We start from the raw sequence: 19,386 nt of genomic DNA on the forward strand, positions 1-19,386 counted from the left end.
GCCTTGCTCCCCGATATTTGTTTTACCCCATTACATGTATTTTCTCGTTTGCTGCTGGGTAATCAGGCCCCAAAGTGTGTTTTTTTTTTTTTTTTTTTTTTTTTTTTTTTTTTTTGTAGCACATTGCTAAATAACAGGATTGCAACTTTTGGCAAAAATATTTTCTTCACCATTACTTTTATTCTCCTGTACAGCCAAGGCAAATGCTAAAATCAAACTACATTTGAAATGATGCCTTTTTCAGCTTTGAATTCTCAGTATGCTTTTAAGGTACACATATACTATAGATTATTTTTCTCTAAGTATTGCAGCTACACATGGAATTACACATTTAAATGAGCTTACAGCACAGGTGCTACAGGAAAAATAATGGTGTTTGCCATTTATCTTTCAAATTAAATAATGTGTTTTTAAATAGTAACTTTTTTCATAATACACTTATGGGAACAACATTTATCTGTCACATTTTAAAAGATGTATTAGTAATAAATGTAAATTACCTTTGGAAAATCAGTAATTAGCCTCATCAAAAAATAAACAATCTGCCACCAAAAAGATAATCTTTAGCATAGTTAAGTATAATAACTGTTATTTGAATAAGTTAACAAATTAGGATAGATTGCTTCTGTAATTCATTCCCCATAGCATGAGAGATGAAGTTAAAGCACCAAGCTTGTGAATGGGGGAAGGGAGCTCAGACTTCAGTGAAACCAAATCCAGCAGCTCATATTTTCATTTTTTGATGTACCAGAGATAAACTATATGTATCCTAGGGCTTTACTACTGGGAATAATACAGTACATGATTTCCATGGAAGCGATGTTGTATGTATCAGTCAATAACCAGTAATATCTTCCTAAATGTAAAAAGTGGGATGTAGTGTGAAGGACTCTGTTACTTTTAAAATATTTGTCAACCCCTGGGCAAAAATTAAAACTATAACACAACCATATCAAGTTGTTGCCTAGAGACTCTGCGTTGCATTTTATTGCATTGTGGGGCATTTAATAATATCTTTATCCTCTATGTCCAATCTTAGTCCTTACATATTTTTAACTGCATATTGTCATATCCCTGTCTTATGAAAAACACAGCTGGCTACCATGGAAGTAACTATGAGGTTCTGAAGAGTGAGGGAAATTTTATACAGTATTTTGAGATCCTCAGAGGAAAAGTGCTAATGAATTGAAAAGTCATGTTATTATCTTCATCAGTGAAAGAATAAGAACAAGAATAAAATCACATTCACTACAGTAGGTATTCTTCCTCAAATTAATATTATAAAAATGTGTGAAAAATAGGAAAATGAATAAAACAGTAATTTAGGAAAAGCTTATGTTTACATAATTATCACTTATCAACCTCAGACTTTTTTAATCATCTCATTTTCCAAATAGAGGCTTCCATATGCACATAATGTTTTTAATGTAATTCTAGAATATATAGTATCATCTATGAGTTTTGTAATTCCCAGTTGATTTCCATTGCTTCTCCAGTTGTTTGGATGTGTCCAAGTATTAACATAATTGGCAATCAACAGGTCATGATAGGCCATTTCAAAGCCGCCATTTCAAAGCCATTCAAGAAATATCCTCTTTCCTATGATGGTTCCAAGACAAGGCATTATTCAAATAGATAGGCATCGAAAGAGATAGTGTCAGGCTGTAGAATATTGCTGTCATAACCTAAAGACTTTGCTAGACATATTTATACATATGTGAATGCGTGAATGCTGGGTAAACTGTCAATATGTGCAAAAGAAAAGCTCAAAGCATAGTAATATAATATAGCAAAAACCAGGAAATGCCAAAGTTAAATATCTAATAGCAGCAAAGCAATCTATTTTGTATAAACAGACCCAGTTCCTCTGCTACAGCTAAATAACTTGCAATAGGAGAATACTAGTGGTTTTCATGGGCAGTGATGAATAACAGCCTTTTCTCCTAGCAACATCATAGAATCACAGAATAACTTAGGTTGGAAGGAAACTTGAACATCATCTGGTCCACACTCCTGCTCAAAGGAAGGATGTTTTCAAAAGTAGATCAGATTATTCAGGGTCACATCCACTTGAATTCTGAAAATCTCCAAGGATGGAGATTTCAGAACTTCCCAGGGAAACCTGGTCGCATGCTGAGCCTTGTGTCTTATTGGAAATTCCCTTGCTACAGCTTCTGGCGAGCAGCGGCATTTGGAATTGCAGTGGCATTCAGAGTTGCCATGCCTGCTCTGGTCTACCGGAGGAATGTTTCCAAAGACTAATTGCATTCTCGTACAGCTATGCTGGCTTTTGGGTCACCAAACAACTAGTGAGACTCAAAGCAGCACTGCTACACACTAGGATCTGATCCAGAATTTGCTTTGTAGATCTTCTTTTGTTGTTAACAGTGCAGTTTACTGTTAGACACTTCTGTGACGTCAGAAACTCCAGATTTGAAGCACTTTCAAACTTTGGAAGAGATCAGAGCCACTTTTTCATCTTAGATTCCATCATCTTACTTCTGTTTCAAAATGCTTACCACAAAATAGAACTGAAGCTTCCAGTACCGCTGTGTAGCTATCAGTTTCCATCTGCTTTGGGATTTAGGTCTTTATTCTACATTAACCTCACATTATATGCTTTAATGATGTCACAAAGATTTCTTATTTTGGTAGCCTCAACTTTTGGCCTAACACTGTGTTGTAATAATTGTGTTCTTAATAATGGCTCACTGAACTTGAATCATGGTAAACTGACATCAAAAGATGACTGATTATTCTCAACTTATTCTCCAGTCTGCTTAGCCATTCTTCATGGCTCATCTGGAAATACTGTAGAACTCCAACTCGCTAATCACCCCAAATTCTTGTAAAACCAGAAGTTCAGCTTCATCAAGTGCTATTGAACACCTCATAAGGCCAGATGACTGTGGAGAAGGGGATCAATGAGTAGAAGGAAGAGGAGGCTGATATACAAATATTACTTTTGAAGAATTCCCAAGTTCTGCAAGGTGGCAGATTTGTCCCAGAAAAGTTCCAGCCAGAGCAAAGCCACAGGGCAAGAAGCAGTTAGTATTCACTGCATGTATTGGCCAGTGGCACGTAAATTGGGATTATAGTGTAATCAAACCAAATTATATACTACTTCATAAAACAGAATCCCTGGATGGTGATTCATCTCCCTTCATTGTACAAAATGTTAAAAAAAAAAAAGGCAAAACAATGTAAAAAAATGAATGTGCAACTTCTAGAGTACATACCTGGTTTTAGGATAATGTACGTGCCTGGAGAGGGTTACATTCTATCTGTGCATATTTATATGTCTTTCCTTATGAAGAGTCAGCAGATTTTCTTCACAAGTAAGAGCTTTCCTGTTCTGATGCAAAACATCCTTTTTCTGTGAGTGGCCAGGCTTTAACTGAAATTCTACAGCTGATGCCTCTTTAGAAGCAGCAATGCATCCTTTGGGCTCTTCAGTTCCAGGTGATTTTCCTGTACTACTCTTTTTAGTGCTAAGCTCTGGAGAATTATTTTCCAAATGTTCAGTTTGCCCATCTGAAATAAGCAAATAATCATCAGCATTTTTCAAATTGTTTGATGCAGTTTGTTTGTTAGGATTGGGGATGTTTAGATCATTGTCATCATCACATAAGAAAGCTAAAGCCCTACCTTTAGATGTTTTAACTTCTAGTGACTCTTGAGTCTCTTCACCTACTGACTCTGGAGATGTTTCACAAATAGCGTTAGAAATAGGTTGCTGCTGCTCAACCTGTGCTTCAGGAGTACCATTTGAAACTGACTGCTGCTGCTCAACACGTTCTTCCTCAGGACAGGCTTCAAAAAAGCATTCAATATTTTCTCGGTCTTCTGTGAAGTCCAGTGGCACAGGAGTGCTGCTTTTTTCCTCTATGTATTTGATTACCTCTCCACAGTCACTATCATGAGAAGAAAGTGAAAGATAAGAATAGAAGTCCCCCTTTCTTAGCTGAATGGGTCTATGGGAGTGTTCTAACACTTTTTCCTTGATCTGTGCTAATGACGCTGGGGCAGATGACTCACATTCAGGTTGCGTCTTACTTTTCAAAGCTGTTGATGCCATGTCTATTATCTCCTTCACAAAATTGTGTACTGAGCCATCCTCCACATTTCTTTTCTCAAAAGCAGCAGATTCACAGTTACAGCACAAATCAGCACCATTGGCTGAGGAGTCGCATTCTGCTTCATTGGATTTCAAGGCTGTACAGCAATCAGTAGATTTTTCAGTAGTGCTCAGTCTATATTGCTGAACATTAGGTAAGGATGTTTGTAAAGCTGTACCATGTATGTCTTCACAATTCATTTCTGAGGAAGATTCAAGACAAGGCTTTTTAGCAGGAGAGGAAACAACAGAGTGACAATCAGGCTGAAGATGACTTTGACATTCTTTTGGAGGGTTTCTGGATCCATCTGACAACAGAACAGCCTCCTTGCCATCCATGTGTGAATCATCTGAACTGTCTGTAAATGCTTCACAGACACAACACTCATTTTCAGCTTCTCTGACACCAAGTGATGCATGAGTTTTGGGAGTTGCTGATGTTCTAACAAGACCTTCCTTTTGACTGCCAAGAGTATTTTCAACATTGCCATTCTCCATATCATCCACAAGCTGATCCTTCACAACCTGTGAGATATCTTTCATCAGGTGACTCTTCGTCCCTTTTTCACGATCACGTATATTCTTACTATTGCCATTATTTTCTGATATTTTCTGTACTGAACCATTCAATAGTGTTTCAATGCTTAATGTATCTGTGGCTTTTGATGTCTCATTACTAACTTCTTTACTGCGCTGAATTTCATCACTGAGGTTACTTTTTCTCTTTTCCCTTGTCAAAGAAAATTTTGGTCTAATCCAAGTTTGGAGTTCATTTTTTATATAATCAAGTCCTGAAATTAAATTGCATTCTTCATAAATATCCTCATCAGTTGCTATACTGGAGTCATCATCTTCATCTTTGATACCTAGCTCTTCCTCAGTTAAGGTAAGGGTGGAACTTGAAAGCAAATCACTGTCATCTTCATCATCAGTACAAGCAGAAGTGCAGGAGACATTAACAATCATGCTGACATTGACATCACTCTCATCAGCTACAGATCTATTAAGATGTTTTCTAAATGATGCATTTGAATCTGGTATTTTATTTCTGTGCAGCACAATGTCTTCAGAGCAGAGAGAAAGATCCTCACTGCTGCTGAGTTCAGTGAGAGAAGCTGCTGAGTCTTCATTGATTGAGGATGCAATATCTAGAGACAGCTGTCCATTTAAAGACATTTTTTGAGAGCTACTTTGGAGTGTTATATCAGAGATGCTGCGCTTTATCTTTTGATCTAAAGGACTCTGGATATTCTCTAAGCGATTCAAAAGATCTAATGTCCTTTTGCTGAGTTCTCCAACAGAATCACTGCTTGCACTTATGTCTCCTGAGCCATGATGACTAAAAAGATCTTCGTTGCTTTTGTAGGATGTCAGCCAGCTCTCCAAAGAAGTACTTCGCTGAAGACCATCCCCACTTTTAAAAATACCTGAGCTGAACAAATCACCTACTACAGACAGAGATTCTAATGAAGAACTACGAGATAAAGTTGAAACCTGCCTTGCATTCTCTGTAACAGTTAATTTTCTTACAGTTTCTGCAGATTTACAAGAATTGGGATCTGATTCTCCAGGGATACTTGCCAGAGTATGGTCATGAATAAACCCATCTGGCTGTGAGTCTCCAGGCTTATGTTCAGATGTACCAGGTATTTTATCAAAACTGAAGCCATTAAACAAACTGCCCTCTGTATGTGTTTTTTCAATTTGTGATTGTTTCATTATCACTGGTAATTTGAATCTGGAGCCTTGAAGATATGAGTAATCATAAAATGTAAAGATGTCATGTTTTCCTTGCAATTCTTCTAGACAAACAGGGTTACACATGGTAATGCTGTCCAAATCCTCATCATTTTCACTTCCACAACATGCAGAAGGTGCCAACTGGAAATCATCTGAGAGACTAGCATGGTCTTCTTCAACTTGCTTTATTTTTTGTTTTATTACATCGACTATATCATCCACTTGAGTTTCTGCATGCCCAATTTCAGGATTACTCTGAGTGCTTTCTACATCATTTAGCAAAAAAATTTCTGAATTATTCGTAGTTTCTGTATCACATTCACTCACTATCCCACTCTCACTCTCAGAATGCCTGCTTATGTTTCCACTCTGATACATATAGTTATATGGTTTTGCCAATGTGGTCCCCCCTATTAGGTCTGGCAGGGATTTGGTAGATGAAAATGACGAGTCTTTACTAAGACTTTTGTTTAAAATGTTAGACTGTGTTACACTGGAGAGTTTGGATGTTTTTTTTAAAAAAGGCATGTGTTTTTTTTCTGATAATTCAATATTATGAAGACTATAGACCTGATAGATTTGAGGATTTGGAGGGGAAGTAATGCTCGGACAATAAAGAGGACTTCCATGATCACTGATACTTTCATCTTCATTCACATTGTTATCACCGCATTCTCCTGAAGCAGGTTTCTGGCTGGGATCATCCTTCTGGAGTTCCTGATCAGGATCACTTAACTCTTCATGAATACTGATCAGCTTATTACCTATGTCAGTTTCATCCCATTCTAGTGCATCTTCACTTGGACCATTTAGATCCATCAAACTGGGATCAATAACATTTAGAGGCTCCTGTAAAAAAAAAAGTCAAAGATTAAAAATATTTACAGCTGCACTCTAAATATGCTTCCACTGAAATCATGTAAGTAAATTAATGGGAGTAAAGTGCATTCTTGGGACAATGATCACTAATAGACATTTAATTTTGTTACATTTTGTGTACCATTAAAATGATCAATTAAAATGAAACTTAATAAACTTTGCATGATTTCTTAGTCTTCTTACGGCTTTTTTCTTATTTGCTGTCAAAATATAATACAGAAATTGGACTTTTCTTTAATATAGATTAATTGTGATTAGTCATTTTATATGCAACAAGATTTAACCATTCTGCGGAATTTCATAGGAGTGTGTTAGTCAGTCTGTTAGTAAAAAACTTGCAATTAGCACTTTATTATGTTGCATATGCAAGAATCTTTCTTAGCCTGCTTAAGTTTGAAAGAGTTAAGGTATAAAGGATTGATTAAAGGATTTTTGAAATGTTTATAACAAATGTTTGTGTTGTCGGACTTAAAACAACAGATTTAATTCACTGGAAACCACAAGACTTGATGAATTTTTATTAGCATTTCTATTTATTCTTTACTTGATATTAAAGGCAGTACTAATGACCAGTAAGTAAGACTAATGAATGTTAATATCCTCAGCTGTAGGGTACAATCAATCAGTCTAATCAAATACTATGTGAATCTCAAATATTGTCTGTTGACACCTTTCTCTAGGAAAGGGCTAATAAATAATTGAGCTAAACTTAGTTTGCTTTTTTTAAGACTTTTATAACTTTCCAGTAATATTTGCTATTATGGGCTCAGAACATGTAGTATCAAGAATTTTTCCTTTTAGAAACAGCTGTGGGAGAGAAAGAACACCTTGACAAATTTTCTTACTCAAAGTGATGTGTCAAATGGCCAACAGTACAGACTTACCTTAAAGCTCTCAAAATGAGGTAGAAGTGGTCCCCGATTTTGGGGCTGGTTGTCTAAGCAAAAATTAACTTCACTTTATTTATCTATTTATTGAGAGGCATCCACTTTAGGGAAGACTTTTCTTATACAATAAGTATTGCAATAGAACTGTTAACTAATGTAGAATTGTTTAGTTTAAATCATCTTATCAGTTGAACAATGATCACTGTAGCCAGACAAACAAGAATTTTTCCCAAAAAATCTTTCAACTATGATCTCTTGTTCTCTTGGGCTTTCTTGGAGCAAGTCTTGTTTTTCAAATACAACACTGGTCACATGCCAAACAGCAATCTAAATCACAACAAACTTACAAAGTTACAGCAACACAAGCAGATAAAATGAGGCCGTAGTCCAATGAAGTGCAGTTGCACACAACTTAGTTACTGACTTAGATTCATCAAGACTCGGCCAAGGTTAATTGTGCAGGGCAAGGCTTGTATCTCTGACTTCAATTCTCAGCTGGGAACTCTGTTTTTGAATTAGGAACTAAAGCTTCTCAGTCCTTTTATGAGAAATCATGGGATGTTCTACAACAGCTCAATAGTCAGGGCACCGATTTTGGGTGTGGGACACTTTGTCAGACTGAGCATAGGAGACATGAACCAGGTTCCCATTCTCTTAGGAAAAGCCCTGAGCATGCTGTTCTGAAAAGAACCCTGCTTCTCCTGTTTCATTTTGCATAAAACAATTAAATATTAATTGGGTCATAGACAGATGAGAAGAATTTTATCCTGCAGTGCACATTTGGCTGGTAAGAGGCACAGGTAGATCCAAATCCCTGCTCCAGTGTCTATTTAATTATAGATATAGGTGGCACTGTTTCTGCGAAAGACACAAGGCTTTCCCACCCCAGTATGTCCAGGAGACCAATGGCTAAAACACTCTACCGACAAGAGGAAGAATTATTCTCTTCAAATTGGGCTGAGTAGTTACCCACCATTCAGCAAGGTGATGTGACTATTAACACATTTGATAAACTGAGACATTCTCCATGTAAGATACATCTGTGTCCTCATGCTTCAGTGGGCTTAGTTCTAAGGTACTGCACTACGCTAAGATACCTCAAACAACCATGGGCAGAAATGTGGGTGCCAAAGAATTTTTTGATCCTTGGCAGGTTAGAAGGCTTTTGGTATTTTGAAAATCTGTCATGCCCATTGAAGGGTAAAGTCTCTTTGTGGATCTACCCACCCTAAAGCTTTTATGGAGTAAATGTGCTAGAGACTTTTTTTTTTCCCCTGTGACATATTGGGTTGTGATAGCTTAAATGTTAAATTACCATTAAAACATCAATTTTCTAGACAACTAAGGCTATCAGAGCAGTTCTGTACATTGTGGAGTTCAGAAATCCATATATGGATTTGCCACTTTGGCATATTTTCATAATGGCTTCTGGTTGGTACTTAGTTGGACCCAGTTTCTCACCTGTAGCTGACCTTAGCCAACATGCAAGTAAAAACTTGTGCAAGAGAATGACAATAATTAAATTAAGTGAGTTTGAAAACCTGTTAGATTAAACAAGGAATCAACTACACTTAATCATTTTCTCTGTGGCACGTTTTGCAACTCTGTCATACTTAGCATTAGGAAGACATTGCTGTGAAAATCTTCCTTAACTGCACAATCTTACTGTTTTAAGCTTCTGCCAATTGCAAAAAGAAATTCCTGAAGGCAGGAAATCAGCAGCAGGTTCCAAGGATTTTATGTTCCATAGAATCTGATTTTGTTTCTCAAAAACAAAACATTTGGTGCTTATTGGTCAGGAAGATAACCTTCCCCCTGTAAATCAGCACTTGGCTGCATCGTTTGTTCTGCAAGTCAGATGGACTAAAACAATAAAACATGTGACCTCAGCCCGTTCATCTTCACTGAGTGCTCCTCACTTCAAAGCCTATTTTTCTATTTTTCAAATGCACACGCTTTTCTGAGGCCTGATATGCCTTGTGCTATGCCTTATTGTGCAGGCATAGCACATCTGGTGATGGTAAGGAACTTGATTGTATTTTTTACCTTCTGATTGTCACAGCTAAGCTTCCAAAGACTCTTAAGTAGATATGGCCATCTTGCCAGCATAACTTTCTCTGTCCAAGGAACTGACTGAATTGATATTAGTAAATTACTAGTTTTCTTATAAGCATCATCTTCCTTTAAGAAACTCACCAGTACAACTTCAGTGGTTATCAGCTACCTTGGCAGCCCTTGCCAAGTACAGACCAAGTTTTAACTTTGAAATAAATCACTCTGCTTAAGCCACAAACATTTCACATTTGGCATTTTTAGAAGGGGTATACATTTTCCCTTTCTGTTTTTTTTTACAAAATTTAGCAAGTTGCTCAAACAAGAAAGAGACTTTAGATATTAAGCAGTTGTTGGAAACAGCAGCACCATACAGACTGTTGAACAAAGCCCTGGTGTGAAGAATGGAAGGTGGCATCTATGGCGTCTAGCCTATGTTTGCACTGACAGCAGTAGCAAGGTAAAACCCAGGAATCCTTGAGGACTATTTTCATCGTGTCTCCTTATTAGGCTGCTCAGTGACTAGAAGGATTAGAATTATTGTGTTAGTAATAGATTATTAGGTCTTGCCAACAGAACATTTAAAATTCCCCAAATGGATCCTTAGTGTTACAGAAAGGATGGGAGGTACAACACCATAAGTATCAGCCGGTGTCAGAGCTAATTCTGATTGCTTACTTTACTGGGAAAAAATGCTGGTGTTTCTTCTCCCATCTGTCTTGATTTTCATTCCAAAGAACTGCATAGTATCGCACAATGTACCTTTTGCACAAAGCAGGAAAATCTTCTATTGTCATTTCCAACTGGGAAAGCTTAATGAGTGTGAGAGCTGCACTGCTTTTTATCCCATTTCAGTTAATGATGAATGTGGCTTTCCTACAGAGCTTGCACGCACTTACACACTCCAAAGGATGTTCTACCTAGCCTGGTTCAAGGTATCACTCCTTGAACCCCAATACACAACAAGGGGTCTGCCTCAGACAGACAGGCTGATCTCCACAGGTAAGGCAGATTACAGTTAAAGGGAAGCTTTGAGTGTGCTACAGAGCTTCAGATTCCAGTGGGGTGAGCCCTCTACGGTCACTCTTAAGCCAAGCCTTGCTGAAGTCTGCGACAAAACATGCTGCAAAGGTACCATTCTGTCTGGCAAAAATTCTTTGGATACCAGCTGGTATAACTGATTGCACTAAATTTCCTGGAATTTAGAAACTTCTTTTCTGTATGTGCAAGAGTGTGTGCGTATAAATATACACACATCTATATATGAGTGTGTGTGTGTGTATATGTCATCTTTCTAAAAATGGGAATCTTTGAATTAGGTCAGAGTGACTTTATCCTTATAAGGTCACTAAATGCAACTACTTCTAGAGTAGATCTCGATGGTCACATGGTTCACAGTAAAAGAAGGTAAATAGTTTTGACCAAGCAAGTGAAAAATAGCAATGCAATAACAACAAAAAGATACACAATACCATGCATATTCCTATTTCTAAAATATTACCACTAGATAAGCAACACTTAGGAAGCATTTACTGTTGCATGAAAAGTTTCTAATATAATTAAGTCAAGAATCAATTAAATTACAGATCCAGAAGAGTGAAAGTTTGAACTCATTCTCATGTATTTGAAAGTGCTGCTTTAAGGACTTGAACTATTCCTAATTTGAACCCTGAAGTATTTTGCTCAGGACAGTATTCCCATTCCAGTGGGATAACTCATGTGATCAAAGTTAAGGGTGCCCTTAAATGCTTGTAGGGTAGGTGTTTAATGGTTAAACAGTAAATCTGCTGAAAATGTTAATAGGAAGAAATAAGATTATTAAGCTAAATAAAGACATTTCCCCAAGCCCAGTGCTCTTCAAGGAAAAGTCTCAAAAATGTATTTTTTCATTTGTTTCCTTTACTAAAACACAGATAGTTTTGCTTTTTCTGCAGCAAATTTTATTAAACAATGATTCTCTGTTCCGGCTTCATTTGCATGTGCTACTCCAGTACAGATACTTTGTGTTGGTGAAACAGGCCTGTAATGTAACCCCTACGTACCATTATATTTTTTTAAAGGAATTAACATGAAAAAAAGAGCTTTTACAATAATAAATACAAACTCTGTTCCTCCCTCCCCTGCAACATATCCTTCAGTTGCTGTGGACAAATTATCCAAACTCAACTGCACTTAGCGGCCAGGGGAAAAAGAAAGAGAAAGAAAGAAAACCATCCCCCATCTCCCGGAATGTGTGCACATTCAAGACAGACAAACATGATTTTGTCTTTTGAAAAATGCAAGCATGCCAAGTACTTCTGCTGAGGGAAATAGTCATGTGTACAGTACCCACTTCACCTCTCCTTCACTTAAGTTCATTTTCTAAATGAGGTTCCCTATACCAAAGCCAACAAGAAAACTGTCCTGATTTCCCAACACTGTTTTAATATGCATAATCATATGCATAATATTCCATGTGCATAATACCAAAGTGACCTGCACATTAAAATATCACCTCAAAATATATAGAAACAGTATGTTTTATCACAGATCACTAGAGAAATTGATCATTAACATACATATTTGTTATAATTGCAGTTAAAAGAAGAAGGTACATATTCATTTCCTGAGAAAATAAGATCCCAAACTACGGTTCATACTTTCTCTTGCTTTATTTTACAAATTGCCTCTCTCAATGAAATAATATGTTCAATCCTGCACATGCAGAACTTGTGGTTTTCTGTTAGGTATTATGGATGCTTACAGGTATTGCCAGGGTCCTACATGGGTACTGTACTACCACAAAGACACTGACTTCATTTCTGCTCTGTGCAGTCACAGATGTCACCTACAAGGGTCTCCGTGCAGGCTGGGTCTTAGGGGAACAACTGAGGTTCCACCATTGCTCAGGTACCTGTCTTTAGGACAATGTTTGATGTTCTCTGATAATGCTCAGAAATAAAAGTCTAGAGGATAGGATTGCCATATCCAGGTTTTAAAACTGAGAATTTTCCTTACCACTATAGCAGTTTTCTGGGCACACCTCTAAACAACAGATGAAATAATCGCAGTAACATTTTAAGAGGATGCCTACCTGACAACTGTTATTGCCTACTAGTAGTAGAAGTGTTTTAAAAAGTCAGAGAAATTGGCCATCCTCTAACCATTCTTTTGCTATTTAAATGTCACTTGATGAGGTTAGGTAACACTCTGGGGTCAGTTGTGCCAGCACATGAGTCCTGTGACGGTCTTCTAACTTTTGTGGTAAGCTGCCCACAGTGCCAGATGACCAAAAGAAAGAGTGAAAGGCTCCAGCCCCTCTGCCACACACCATCAGTGCAGCCAAGCCAGGCTAGAACAGAAGGTGAGTCGTGCCACCAGAAGGCCTGCAGGAACTTCTATCACAAACCAAGGCAAAAGCAGGGACTCAACGTCTTTAGTCCCTGCACTGTGCCCAGAGCATCACTACTAACACACTACCCATTATTTGTTTTCCAGCCGCTATGGAAGCAGTGGCCTCCTCTTTTGCCACCATATCCTCATATGGCTTTCTAACATCTCTGGTTCTCATTTGCTGGAGAAGCCCTTTAAATGTTACTAGAGAGCAGAAGAACATCTGTAACATTTTTATATCGAATCATATTGTCATCCAAATAGGTTTACAATCCCAGACCTATATTCCAAGTTATGTATTTGGGCTTTTTTTTCTCTTTTTTTGTGATCAAAAAACCTGGCTACATGGCATATTTTACTGACTGTTGTTTTTGCTGCTTTGTAGTTTTCTTTTCATCTGTCAAGAGGTTACATGACAGGAATTTTTGCCCTTGAATGTCATTTCGGTCTCACCTTTACTTCAGAGGAATATATGATTTTCTTTGTGCAAGAATCCAACACAAGCCCTTTATGAAACTCTTAGAAAAACATTCCTTGCTTTACCCAAACCCAAAATGTTGCCATGCGCACTTAGTTCAGAAAAGAGCAAATCCTGGCACTCTACCTCAGATACATGCCCATGCAAGTTGGTGGAAGTTCATCCACGCAAGTCTCAGAATTTGACCCAATCAAAGACCAATCTTTATGGTAAAGACAAAAAAATCCATCAAAACTAAGAAATCTGTGGAACCAATGGTGCTTAAACAGGTTTAACTATTACTTGTCCACACTGCAGAACTTCAGCATAATTTTAAACTGGTACGCCCATTTTGACAGCCAACTAGTTGCATTCTGCATTCAGATGCCCATGAACAACATTGAACCGGAAAGTGGCAGTGGCAGAATAAAATCACTATTGTTTTGTCTTTGTACTAGTTCAGAGGTCTGCATAGTGGTTAAGAATACTTTCAGTTTAGTATCATTTACAATGCAACCGGCACTCCTTACACAGTATATTCTCAGTTAAACCAGAACAACTCAGTGGACACCATGAATGGACTCAGTAGACACAATAGCCATCTCCAACCTACAACAGGCACATCAGGACACCTGGAATCATAGAGTTCTTAAGAGCTTTGTTTCAGCAGAAACTAATGTTTGTGAGAAGCACCAAATAGTGAGAATCGCCATAGAAACAGACAGATACAAGGTACAAAAGAATAGGACATAAGCCCTTGGGAGCTTGACCTTCAGAGAAACCTAGAAAGAAAGTTTTCTCACTGAGAGCTGGAGGAGAGGCTTGAATTTCTAAATAAAAATTCTTCCTGTATACTGGAAAGGAAGACTTTATCTATTATTTATGAATAACAGGACTGCATGAAGAATATCTGGCTCTATCATCAGTTTCTCCTCCTCATGAAGTAGTTGAGAGACTACCAAATTTAGCCTAATTCATGTGTTCAAAGAGAACGGACTCTTTTTCCTCCCTATTTAAAATTTTCAACAGAATTTCCTTGTAATCTCAGATCATGCACTTCCTGAAGTCATTGATTCATCATCTGTGAATTCAGGATATTGACTACAGAGTAGTCAATAAGCAAGTATTGTGAAGTCAAAAGCCAGAAGAATGCTGCATATTGTAAGCACTTGCACAGTCTGTCCACCTATGGATTTCCAAGCATTGAGTTAAACACCAGAGCTGTCAATAAATGGCAGAGACTTGTCCTGGCGATGAATCAAAATTACAATGGTAAGCACCTGGAGGCTACAATAATACAACTGCTCTTTGCCATTACACAGCCTATATCTAAGAAGAGCTGCTTTTCAAACGTTGCAATATAGAAACACTGGCCTTATCTCCAAGTATAAGTGGTCCCCAGGCAGAGCTCTTTTACTAAGATCATCTCATCCTTGAACTTCCAGACTTTTTTTCTCGTCTCCATCACTAGTAAGTGATGATGTTTATAGTTTTCTCTGTACATACTAGATGCCAACACACCCCTGGAGCTGGCTGGAAAAAAAAGGATTGGAATTTTCATTCTAATCTAGTAGGTTGACTGGATCCTGTGTAATGTCTCAGTGTTATATGCACATTGTGGTTTGGTCACCTGAGAAATGATTTAATAGAAGCATACTTTGTAGAAATTCACTTAGAAGAGACAAAGTAATGAACAACTATATCTTGTTATAGTGAGAGGTTTGTATTTGCCTGCTTTAGTTTGGCTGAGTACAAAATGACAATGGGGAGAACCTCATTACAACAAAACTACTATTGCCATTGTTCAACTTTCTTCTATTACAGGAGAGTTTATTTTAAATGTTACACAGTTTAAACTTGGCCTCAAATTGGAACATAAACTAAAGATTTAAGTCTATCCACAAGGGCTATTTTCGGTACTGGTGAGGCACAAAAATTCCAATGAGTACTAAGAGTTTACAAAGTGGTGTAATAAGTGAGGGGCACAGGGCTATTAGTATTAACATTATTAGTGTAAGTGTTTTTAATATACAATTTAAAATTATAGAGCTCAAAGTCTTCCATGCAGCAGCTCAGGTTTGTACTGAAATTGAATGTTTAATGTACCTTTTTGAGTAATGCCTAGAGATTTTGGAACAGTTTATGGTATTTGGTTTCACACTGAAGAAATATTCCTCCCCCCTTTTAAAACCAGAAAAGAATTTTAAAAATAAAACGTCTTTCTGCATTGTTCAGTAAACCTGCTGGATGAGCTGTGACTCCATAAAGTTTAGGAACTCATTTATTATGTTGCTAGATCAGACACTGCATTTATTCACACAGTGCATCTCTAAAACCTAGCTTTCATTAGAACTGTGGGGAGGCCCGGTCTTTCTCCCTTCACTCGAGAAGGTGAAGCTCAAGAAGATAATTAACCATGAAACAATGAGGAGGCTTGCTGGGTAAGCACTAGTGTGAAAACAGTTACTCCTCACAAAAGAGGGGAAATTAGCTGGCTGGATAAAAAAGGAAGTGTCAGACTGGAAGACTGAAAGGACTGCCACCGTAAGTAGATAGCTCTATGCATCATTAATGCAATTTTTTTAACACTTAAACTTCACTGCTTTCTAAATTTAAATGCATTTAAATGCTATGTGTTAGGGGAGATTAATATGCCATTTAAAAATAATTTCTCTTAAACTTTCCATTTTCTCGTTTCATCAGTTTTATTCACCCGTTCCACATATGAAAAACTCAATGCCTCTTAGTATTGTATTCTTGTTTACAAAGCTAATGTAAACAGAGGCTTCTCAAAAGATTCAGTTAGCTCATTGTATTTTACAAGCCCATTATTTTACATTAATACAGATATTTTTATGAACAGAAAGTTTGTTTTGATTTTACTGTTTCACAGAGTAGAGACTTATGATGTGCGTTTCCTTTCAAAACTTCCTTCTACTCGAACAGTGTTCCCTGAAGCAGCCACATTTTTGGCAGGAATTCAGTTATATGCTATGCCAAAAGAAATAGAATAAACAAACACTGCTTAATGCAGCTGGCTAGGTAATTTACATATTATTGCACACCAAACACGAAGACCTGAATATGGATTAGAGCTACGATGATGACACAAATGTCTTATATGTAAGGAGAAATTAAATTCAGATCATCATTGCTAACAATTTACATTTTATTATTTAATGTATATTATAGTACCTCTGACAGATAAAGGTATTTACATATTTAAATATTAAGTAGATGTATGCATTATATTTTCTGTACCTTTTACAGAAAAATGTACTAGAACCTTCTTGAAAAAAATGTTAAGTGGGTACATTTTTCAAAGTTTTCTTCTGGGGGAAGTAGACTACCTAAATGACCACATCCCAGCCTTTGGAAATAGCAAAAAAATCCCCAAATACAATGAAAACCCTCTAGGCATTCCTTAAAACTTCTTTGCTATACATAAAAATATAGTACAGGTAGGCCTTCAAATCTGCAAGTTCATGCGCTTTCAAAAAGCATCTGTCATTTTGGGTGAGATCAACAGTCCATTCAGCTGAGTCCATCTCCTACAGCGGCCAGTAGTGAATGTTTATGGAAAAGTTAAAAAATCCTCAAACACATAGAATGGTATAGAAGCTGCCATCCCAAATTTGAGAAGCCAGTCTGTGGGGACTTTCAGAGTTGGAATTTAATAAGCATTAATTGATGTCTCCTCTATTAATTTGTTTAATTACTTATTGAATTCATTTGTATTTTTGCTATCCACAACATCCTGTAGGAAAAAGTTTCAGATCTACCATGCACTGCATGAAAGCATTATTCCCTTTTGATTGTTTTAAATTTCCTGCCTGATAATCTCATCAGTTACCTTTTAATTTGTGTGCTAAGAGTGAATAATTGTACCTTATTTATTTTGATGCCTTTATAAAATAGGTTTTTATTGTATTCCTGTATGCTTACAGCTGATGCAGCTCCTAGAACATCCTATAGTATTGAAAAATGAAACACTTATTATGCATATACTAACTGAAGATCCTGCAAATATATTTTCATAATAGCTGGAGGATTGGGACCCAGTCATGCAACATGGAAGACCCTTGTAAATAACTGCTGTACAAGCTGTTAGAAAATAAGGTTTCTTCCCCTGTTTGTGGAAATTATTTTGTTTGAGAACTCTTGAAAGAAAATATCAGAAAATTAGCTTCAATTACACTCTCATACTGTCCCTTGCAGAACTTGGGTCATTAGAGATGCATTGCAACAAGTCATTAAATTAATTAAAAAATCACAAGTTTGTGACTTTTGTATTTCCCTTAACTATAATTTTTTTATCAATGCTGGCCCGAGTCATGATCTTATGATTAGTGAATATTAGGCATCTGAATAAAACACTGACTTCATCCTGTAATCTGAACACCATGCACTTTTATGAGAGTCACTATCTGCTAAGCACTTTTAAATATCTGGCCCCATACTTAAGTGCCTAAATAGGAAGTGAGTTCTTTTGAAATAAGACCTCTCTCCTTGAAAAGAAAAACCTAGCCATTTTTTCTCTTTCTTTTTTAATGAGTTATTTTTGCCATTTAAATGGTGTTGGACACTTATTTTAGCATCTGAATGCATTGGAAACATCAGATTTCCAATTTCTGAATATTACATATTTTTCTACTAAAACTGATTATCTTCAGAATTCACTTGAAGATTTTACACATCTTACAGTTCTAATGAACATTTCAGGAGCAGGGAATGTCTTTTATTCAAAGCTGTGGAAAGTGCTTTACTCCCACTGTTTAAACCATTATTTAATTTGTAGCACAGAAAAAAAAGATGAACAGATAGACAGATGGTTGGTAGAATATATGTCACCATGCTATAAAGACCTAAACCTGCTTACCATGATGTTGACTTTTCCTATTATAAAGTTCACATTTCAGATTTATAGGATTGTCCTAAAACCTGAATTTTTGTAATTACTTGTTGAATACTAATTGTAAAGAATTGTGGCAAGTTGATTTACTAATATTATAGTTATCTATAAATTCAAAGGAATTAAGCATGTTAGATACACCACCAATACGGGTCGATGCTGTTACCCATGAGACTGGACAATGTTTTCTCGATCATATATTGAATTAGAGAGCTGTGTGATAAACTGGCCCTTTTGAGGGCCTCACTGGCATTCTAAATCTCTTGAGGGTTTCTAAACGCCAACTATATAAAAAAAATTAGACGAGCAGAGAAGTATTACCAACTTTTTACCAGCTATGAAATTCCCTCACCCAACTCCAAAACAGCACCGGTCTGAAACACAGACTTCCCAGTAGATAGCTGAGAAACAGAGGTATCTGCCATCTGCATGGATGAACACAGAAACTTTGTGTATCCCCAAAATAAAAGATTTCCAGCTTCTCACGGGGTAACACAGCAAGTTTATGTAATTCTTTCCCTAATATAACAGAGCATAGTAGAGAAAAAAATTCAAAGTATTTGTGACTGAAAGAGACTTGTCAGTCACTAAAACAGACTGCTCACAGGATACAACTGAAAAACACTAGTACAGACACAGCGTCTTACACCCAACTCAGACACTATGTTTTGAGCTAATTATAACATCAGGAACCCAGTCCTGTAACACTGGAATCATGATATTTTCTGCTTTGAATATTTAAAATAAATTTTTCACTGTAGTGTGACCTGTGAACAGTAGCTATACATGATCAAGCAAACATGTTTGGTTTAAAAATAAAACTAGGAAATATGTGCTTTATTTATTTTGCTTTTTGTTTAAAATTATGATCAGCTATTATGAAGCACTCCCAGTCTCATAAAGAAACCTGTCTTCTAAAAAGGCAAGTAAATTTCAAATACTGCACAGAAATGTTGCGTGCTTTGTCAAG

At 36.8% G+C, this 19,386-nt stretch overlaps 1 protein-coding gene and 1 long non-coding RNA gene across 7 annotated transcripts in view; one reads left to right on the plus strand and one right to left on the minus strand.

Moving 5' to 3' along the window:
• LOC106887966 overlaps positions 1-5,615 on the plus strand; it is a 55,009-nt gene extending 49,394 nt beyond the window's left edge. The window contains exon 4 of the long non-coding RNA XR_001412011.1: positions 5,484-5,615. This is a non-coding gene — a long non-coding RNA (uncharacterized LOC106887966). The remainder of the gene's footprint in view (positions 1-5,483) is intronic.
• AKAP6 (A-kinase anchoring protein 6) overlaps positions 1-19,386 on the minus strand; it is a 279,987-nt gene that overhangs the window by 3,062 nt on the left and 257,539 nt on the right. For 3 of the 6 annotated variants that reach the window (XM_014941815.1, XM_014941812.1, XM_014941813.1), the window contains exon 13: positions 3,240-6,706. In XM_014941815.1, the coding sequence (XP_014797301.1) occupies positions 3,281-6,706 (3,426 nt within the window). In that variant the 3' untranslated portion in view covers positions 3,240-3,280. Of the gene's footprint in view, positions 1-67; positions 1,600-3,239; positions 6,707-19,386 lie in introns of those variants that run through there. The other 3 variants (XM_014941817.1, XM_014941816.1, XM_014941814.1) reach the window with 2 other exon arrangements.

This window comes from Calidris pugnax, unplaced genomic scaffold (genome assembly GCF_001431845.1).
Source record: "Calidris pugnax isolate Ruff unplaced genomic scaffold, ASM143184v1 scaffold56, whole genome shotgun sequence".
In the NCBI taxonomy this organism is placed as follows: Eukaryota; Metazoa; Chordata; class Aves; order Charadriiformes; family Scolopacidae; genus Calidris; species Calidris pugnax.